This window comes from Cebus imitator, unplaced genomic scaffold (assembly GCF_001604975.1).
Source record: "Cebus imitator isolate Cc_AM_T3 unplaced genomic scaffold, Cebus_imitator-1.0 Scaffold110, whole genome shotgun sequence".
In the NCBI taxonomy this organism is placed as follows: Eukaryota; Metazoa; Chordata; class Mammalia; order Primates; family Cebidae; genus Cebus; species Cebus imitator.
In genome coordinates, this window is record NW_016107425.1 from 1,473,635 (window position 1) to 1,481,722 (window position 8,088).

The following is an 8,088-nucleotide window of genomic DNA, read 5'->3' on the forward strand; positions in this document are numbered from 1 at the left end:
AGGTAATGTGCATCCATAAATTGACCTCTTAAGTGAAATTTTCAAAAGAAAATTATTTACCAATAATTTAGCTATTTATTTATTTTAATTTTTTTTATTTATTTATTTATTTTTTGAGACAGAGCCTTGCTCTGTTGCCCAGACTGGAGTGCAGTAGCGCGATCTCAGCTCACTGCAACCACCACCTCTCAGGTTCAAGCGATTTTCCCACCTCAGCCTCCAGAGTAGCTGGGAGTATAGGTGCCACCACACCCACCTTATTTTTATATTTTTAGTAGAGATGGGATTTCACCATGTTGGCCAGGCTGGTCCTGAACTCCTGACCTCAACTGATCTGCCTGCCTGGGCCTCCCAAAGTAAACCGTACATATTTAAAGTTAACAATTTGATAAGTTTTGCCATAAAACCATCACCACAATCAAGATATTGGACATACCCATTACCCAAAAAAGTTTTCTCCTGCTCCTTTTTTTTATTTTCTTTGTCCTGCTCCTTTGTGATCTCCTGCTCCTGTCCTTCTGTTCCCACTTCCCAAGACAACCTCGGATTTGTTTCTGTAACTTCAGATTAGTTTGCATTTTCTAGAATTTTACAGAAATGAAATAAAACAGTATTTTTATTTTCTGGCTGCTTTCAGTACAGTTATTTGGAAAATCATATGTATTGCATGTATCAATAGTTCATTTCTTTTTATTGTGGTGTAATCTCCATTGTATGGATATGACCACAGTTTGTTTATACTGTTGCCTTTTGATGGACATTTCAGTTGTTTCCAGTTTGGGCTACTACAAATGAAGCTATGAGGTATAATTATTTGTATGGACATATGCTTTATGTGGAATAAATACTGAGGAGGGAATGACTGGCTTATGTTATGTGTATGCTTAACTTTTTAAGAAGTTTCCAAACTGGTTTTCCAAAATGGCTGTACTACTTTCTATTCACATTATCAGTATATGAGAGTTTGAGTTGCTCTATATCTTCGCCACCACTTGGTATGGCCAGTCTTTTTAATTGTATGTGTGTATATATATATGAAATTCTTTTTTATGATCTCAGGACTCAGGATTTAAAAATATTTTTAGACATTCTAATAGGTAGTAGCATCTCAATGTGGTTTAAATTTACATTTCCCTTTTGACTAATGATGGTAAGCACATTTTCATATGTTTATTTGTTATGTGTATATCTTTTTGATGACAGTGAAATCTTCTGCACTTTTTATTTTTATTTATTTATTTATTTTGAGACAGTCTCACTTTGTTGCCCAGGCTGGAGTGCAGTGGTGCAATCTCAGCTCACTCCAGCCTCTGCCTCCTGTGTTCAAGAGATTCTCATGCCAGTATATGCTGTCATGCCCAGCTAATTTTTGTATTTCTGGTAGAGATGGGGTTTCACCATGTTGGCCAGGCTAGTCTCAAACTCCTGACCTCAAGTGATCCACCCACCTTGGCCTCCCAAAGTGCTGGGATTACAAGTGCCCAGCCAAAATCTTCTGCAGTTTGAAAGAAATTTATTTATATGTCTATAAATAAATAAATAGAGAGAGACAGAGACAGAGCGACAGGGAGAGAGACAGGGTCTCTTGCCCTGGCTGTTCTCAGACTCCTGAGCTCAAGCATTTCTCCCACTTCAGTCTCCCAAAGTGCTGAGATTAAAGGTGTGAGCCACCACACCTGGTCAAAGGCACAAATATTAACAGACTCAAATTCTTTTCTTCCCAAGGCTTACAACCTTGGAGAAGCTTTGGGCATGTTGCCAGCCCTTCCCAATCTTATCTCAGTTCAGAAGGATCATATATAGTTCAGAAGGACCATATACTGAATAAAATTATATCAAAAGTACTTCATATCTAAAGTAGTACATCTAAATTATGTCTAAAGCTAGTTTATACCTGCTTTGACCTAGTTAATGCCTTAAACCTATTTTAGTTTATGTACTTTGAAACCTTGGATCACCATGGACGTAATGAAACTTCTAAATTTAGTTAACTAAGTTCATAAAGATAGTCAGTGAAAGTGAAATTCATACACAGGATACTCCACCTGCCCAGGTAATGTGCATCCATAAATTGACCTCTTAAGTGAAATTTTCAAAAGAAAATTATTTACCAATAATTTAGCTATTTATTTATTTTAATTTTTTTTATTTATTTATTTATTTTTGCTGTAGAACATTTACCAGCAAATGCTCTGTAACAATAAATGTTTTATGGCTCAACTGAGTATTTTTTATTTTCTCCTACAAGGGTATGTGCTCAAGTAGACAACCGTTTTCAAATCCTATTCTAAACACCACTTGTGTTTTTGAAAAGCACAAGCTTCAAAGGCACAGCTTTTCAAATTTTTAATCTGTTAGAGCAACAAGACTAGTTAAAGCATGTTAAAAGAATTACACTTTAAAAGCCATTATAATGCTTAATTTTCCTGTCTCTAATCTGTCTCCCTGTCTTTAAAGAGCAAAGCCAGTGAGAATTAAAGGAATTCCCAACCCCTACCTCATCTAAAACCTCAGCTATTACACAACATGTGGTTGAAGATGTGCTGAATCCAGTGTGGACTTGAAAAGGTCCTTCGGCCTCACTGCCACACCTAATAGAACATCCCAAATGTCTCATTCCCAGAGTTTATCTTGCTTGGTCTGTCCTACCAGCTGGATGCAAGATCCAGTAGTTTCCTGTTTCAATTTCTATAGAAAGTTTTGAGTTCCTCTGCCCCTCTGGAGTGATCATTTAATTTATTGTCCAAACCCAGACACTTTTGAAAGTGAAAGGAGATACTAATAATCATTATGCCTGGACAACAGGCATAAACCAAACCTATTCTGAGCAAAAGGGGAGATACTGTCACCCTGGCTAGAGCTAATAAAAGTAACCAGGAAATTGTAAATCTGCCCATTTACAGATTATTATCTCTTTCAGTCTGGTATGCCAGACCTCCCATAATTAATCAGGGTGGTAATGGACGTAGTCTATTGAAACAGTTTTCCATTTTTATCTACAAACCATTTACAATCCCCTCTGCCAAGGGTGGTCCTATTGCCACACTGGTATTCCAGGATCATATTTTCTCCTGCAGTTTATCTATGTCTCCTTCAAATTAACCTGGTGATTAAGGTCTGGAGTCTTTATATTAGTCTCACTTCTGACACCAATTTGTATTATTTGTATTGTCAAGCAGGAAAGTGATACAAAGTAATATAAAGGCACTAACAGAGGATGGGAAACATTTCTAATAGAAAAGTATATGAAATGCACAGAGATGATCCTAAAAATGCAGGGAACAACATAGCATGCTGGAGGCACAGGGTTTACAAATTCTCACAAGGATGATGTTACCTGTTATGCAGAGTGATATTCATCCCGGCATGAGCTACTCAATTTTGCCCTGTTATAGGGAATTTTATACTTCCCTGGTTCTAAAGATGCTAAGCGCCTCCTGTTCACCAGGTATAACTAGTACAAAGCAATCTTAGCTCATTCCTCAGTTTTTACTGTGAGACTACATAAGATGAAGTCCAATTTCGTAGTTTTAATATCCCTTAGCAGGCCTACACTTCACCATACCTGTGTGGAGTCCATTTCTACGAGGCTAATGTTGCCAGGTCTTGCAATTTTTTAATGGTAGAAATCTTAATTTGTGTTAAATGTTCCTATTTTTAAGTGACAGCCCTTAATTCAAATCTTAAAATATTGCACAAGCCAAACAAAATTAATCTGCAAGCTCATGACTTCTCTCCAGCATACTCGTGGGCTGTATACCTAGCAAGGGCCTAGTGTGTTATTTCTAAACCTCTTCTTGCCAGTTATGTGTGTTATTGTAATTATATTTATGACATTAACCCATGAAATGTGATTAAAAGTTTGCTTTTTCTTTTAAAAAGTTTGAGTGCTTTGGAAAGACTCACTAAAATCCAGTCACTAAAAATTGCTGTCAAATGCAGTGTGTTCAAAATTGATATAAAAGATTGAGAGGTGTTTTAGCTTGGGTTCCCCCAAAAGGAGAGCCTGAGGCAAAAGCTTATATGCTACCTCCTTGGCAAGGAGTGAAATCTCAGAGAGCAAGAATGAAGGGTAAGCAGAGTGAAGCAGATCCAGAAGGAAAGTCAATATGAGGATGTGACATCAAGCTGGTCACCAGTAAGTGCAACAAAATGCTTAATCTCATGGTCACACCTCTGAAAAACCACATAACCACACCTCCAGACAGCATGTGTGAGATGGGTTGGGAAGAATTTATCATTCCTCAGCTCTTATCTGACACTCCTCAAAGGTTCACTCCAGAACGTAATATTTCCTGAATTTCCAGATTGCCCAAGGCAGAATTCACCTTGACATCAGTGGACAGGAAGCAAGGAGGACTCAGAGCAAGATGATGTATGTGAAATACTGTTGACTTAGAAGGTCTTGCCAGCACAGAGTCCACCCAACAGTCTTGGTAGCAGTGGCTGGAACAGGAGAATAGTGAGGCCAAGAAGATCTGAATTAATGCAAGCTGTCTGATAAAAGGGGTAAATGAAAAAAAACTTGGATTCTGGGGTCAGAATTCTTCGTATATGTCTTTGCATTCTGATCCACTTTAAGAATAACAATTTTTGGCCGGGCTTGGTGGTTCATGCCTGTAATCCCAGCACTTTGGGAGGCCAGGGCTGGTAGATCACGAGGTCAAGAGATCAAGACCATTCTGGCCAACGTGGTGCAACCCCATCTCTACTAAAAATACAAAAATTAGCTGGGTGTAGTGGCGCACACCTGTAGTCCCAGCTACTTGGGAGGCTGAGGCAGGAGAACCGCTTGAACACGGGAGGTGGAGGTTGCAGTGAGCCAAGATTGGGTCACTGCACCCCAGCCTGGCGACAGAGTGAGAGTCCGTCTCAATAAAGAAAAAGAGTAACAATTCTTGAGGCCAGGCACGGTAGCTCATGCCTGTAATCCCAGCACTTTGGGAGGTCGAGGCGAGCAGATCATGAGGTCAGGAGTTTGAGACCAGCCTGGCCAACATAGGGAAACCCCATCTCTACTAAAAATATAAAAATTAGCCAGGCAGGGTGGGATGTCCCTATAGCCCTAGCTACTCGGGTGGCTGAGGCAGGAGAATTGCTTGAACCCAGGAGGTGGAGGTTGCAGTGAGCTGAGATCACGCCACTGCACTCCAGTTTGGCAACCAAGTGAGACTTTGTCTCCAAAAAAAAAAAAAAAGAGACACAATGCGTAACATGCAATAATGAGAGAAGGCCTCTGGTAAAACTGCAATCCACTGTCTCTCCGAAAGGGCATAACACGGGTGAGGAACGACGCAGATGGAGTTAGAATTGTGCTGAAAGAGCTAAAGAGGCAAAATTCTTTGGGTGTTTTTCACCTCCTGTTGGCCGTGGATGGAATCAATGCTCTTTGGGGAAGGACCACTCTGAAAAGAGAAGATGAAAGCCCGATTGCCCCAGAGGAATTAGTACTTGTTCACAACCTGAGGAAAATGATAAAAAAGGATTGGCATGGAGGTGCCATTGTGTTGACTTTGAACCAGACTGGGTCTCTCTTTAAACCCCAGAAAGCCTATCTGCCCCAGGAGTTGCTGGAAAAGGAAGGATTTGATGCCCTGGATCCCTTTATTCCCATTCTGGTTTCCAAATAGAACCCAAAGGAATTTGAAAGTTGTATTCAGCATTATTTGGAAAACAGTTGGCTTCAATATGAGAAAGCTCAATTAAGGAAAATTGTTCAGTTAATTTTTAAAGTTAAAAAGGAAATCATTATTTATAGATGTATAAAACCTGCAAACATTTTATGCCAACTTATAAAAGGATAATTTCATGTAATCATCTTTGATATGAGGTCAGGAGTTTTTTATTCAAACTCAGGTAATATAGTTTATTCTTTCTAAAAGGTTAAGCCTTACTGCTTTTTTTTATAATATAATACCTTTATTTAGCTCTGATCCATATGCCATAAAATTCACCCTTTCAAAGTATACAATTCACAGAGGAAGTGGGGCTACTTGGAGTTCTCTGCTCATACCAGCTCCACCCTGTCAAAGGTTTCATTTAAGATCACTCTGACATCAGACCTGTGGCTGCTGTACAAGGTACTCAGTGTTTGTGAAAGTACACCATTCACAGCAGTCTTAAAGATTGCAGCAGAATTATTTGAAGTTCCTCCTGCAACAAGTACAATTATAGCCAGTGATGGAATATAAATGAATTCTGCACAGACTGCTGTGCAGAATTTTTCTTTTTTTTTAAATAGAGACGTTTCACCATGTTGGTCAGGCTGGTCTTGAACTCCTGACCTTGTCCACCTGTTTTGGCCTCCCAAAGTGCTGGGATTACAGGCTTGAGCCACCATGCCTGGCCTGGAAATGTTTTTCTAAAACATGATTCAGAACTACAAAGTATGCCTAGAGATTATATTGGAAGGTAATGTCTGTTATTTGAAACATACAATTACTTTTCAGAATAAATATTGGTTAATTTTTTAAAGTGTACAATTCAGTGGTTTTTAGAATATTCACAAAGGTACGCAACCATCATCACTAATTCCAGAACATTTTATACCTCCCCCTCCAAAAAAAAACCCCTGTGCACATTAGTAGTCACTCTTATGCCCCTCTCCCCACAACCTCTGGCAACCACTAATCTGCTTTCTGTCTCCATGGATTTGCCTATTCTTGGCATTTCATATAAGTGAAATCACACAAAATGCGACCTGTTGTGTCTGGCTTTTGTCACTTAGCATAATGTTTTCAAAATGTCATCCACAGTGTAGCATGTATCAGATTTCATTTTTTTATGTCAAAATGATATTCCACTTGATAAATGTATCACATTTTTTGTATGTGTATCACATCCATTAATCTGTTAATGGATATTGGATAATTTTCATCTTTTAGCTATTATCAATAATGCTGTTGTAGGCCAGGCACAGTGGCTTACACCTGTAATCTCAGCACTATGAGAGGCTGAGGCAGGAGGATCGCTTGAGGCCAGGAGTTCAAGACCAGCCTGGACAATACAGCAGGACCCTGTTTCTAAAATAAAATAATACCGCTGCTGTAAACATTTGTATACAAATTTGTGTGTCGACATATGTTTTCAATTCTCCTGGGTAACTACTTACAAGTGAAATTAATGTTCATTTGGTAACTATGCTTAACTTTTTTAGCAACTGCCAAACTGTTACACCATTTTATGTTGCCAGCAGCAAGGTATGAGAGTTTCAATTCCTCCATATCTTTGCTAACACTTGTTATCTTCTGGTTTTTTATTATAGCTATCCTAGTTGGTATGAAGTGGTATTTCATTATGGTTTTGATTTGTATTTCCCTAATGACTAAGGATTTTGAGCATCTAATGTGTTTACTGGATATTTGTATATGTTTTTTGGAGAAATATCTGCTCAAATCTGTGGCCAATTTTTAATAGGATGATCTTTATGTTATTGAGTTGTAAGAGTTTTTTTAAATATACTCTGGATACAAATCGCTTGTCAGATATGTAATTTGCAAACATTTTCTCTCATGTTGTGGGTTGTCTTTTTCTCGATGGTGAAAAAGCACTTTAAGCACAAAAAGTTTTAATTTTGATGAAGTCTGATTCATTTTAAAAATTTTGTTACTTATATTTTTGGTGTCATATTTAAGAAACAGTTTTCTAAGTTCACAAAGACTTTCTCCTATGTGTTCTTCTAAGAGTTTTCAGTTAGTTCTTACATTTACATTGATTATTTTAATCTATAATCTTGGAACAAATGGAATTTAATGTTAACACTATTTACTTTCTTACTCCTTCCTTCTGTTATACAGGAAACAAATGGCAGTTTGATCTAAGTGTATTCACTAATGCAAGGCTGGGGACTGCCCCATGAGGGGTGAGCATAAGGACCATAAGAGATATTACTGGGAGCCCACTTTGAAACAGGATTGGGACAGAAGCAAGCCCCAGCCACTGGCCTCACTTAGAGCTGGAGGAACAAGATTTCATCCACTCCTAAGAGGAAGTATGGGAGAAACACAAAAATACTGCCAACACATCAGTACAGATTCACTGAGAGGGGCCATCTATTCTATAATAATACTTTTTTTTTTTTTTTTTTTT

The 8,088-nt window shown here is 38.4% G+C and overlaps 1 protein-coding gene across 4 annotated transcripts in view; it reads left to right on the top strand.

Annotated features, from left to right (window-relative positions):
- DCAF17 (DDB1 and CUL4 associated factor 17) overlaps positions 1 to 8,066 on the top strand; it is a 57,224-nt gene extending 49,158 nt beyond the window's left edge. For 2 of the 4 annotated variants that reach the window (XM_017538174.2, XM_037741889.1), the window contains one exon: positions 4,308 to 4,574. In XM_017538174.2, coding sequence (XP_017393663.1) covers positions 4,308 to 4,394 — 87 coding nt within the window. In that variant the 3' untranslated portion in view covers positions 4,395 to 4,574. Of the gene's footprint in view, positions 1 to 4,307; positions 4,575 to 7,796 lie in introns of those variants that run through there. The other 2 variants (XM_017538175.2, XM_037741890.1) reach the window with 2 other exon arrangements.
- The last annotated feature ends 22 nt before the right edge of the window (positions 8,067 to 8,088 follow it).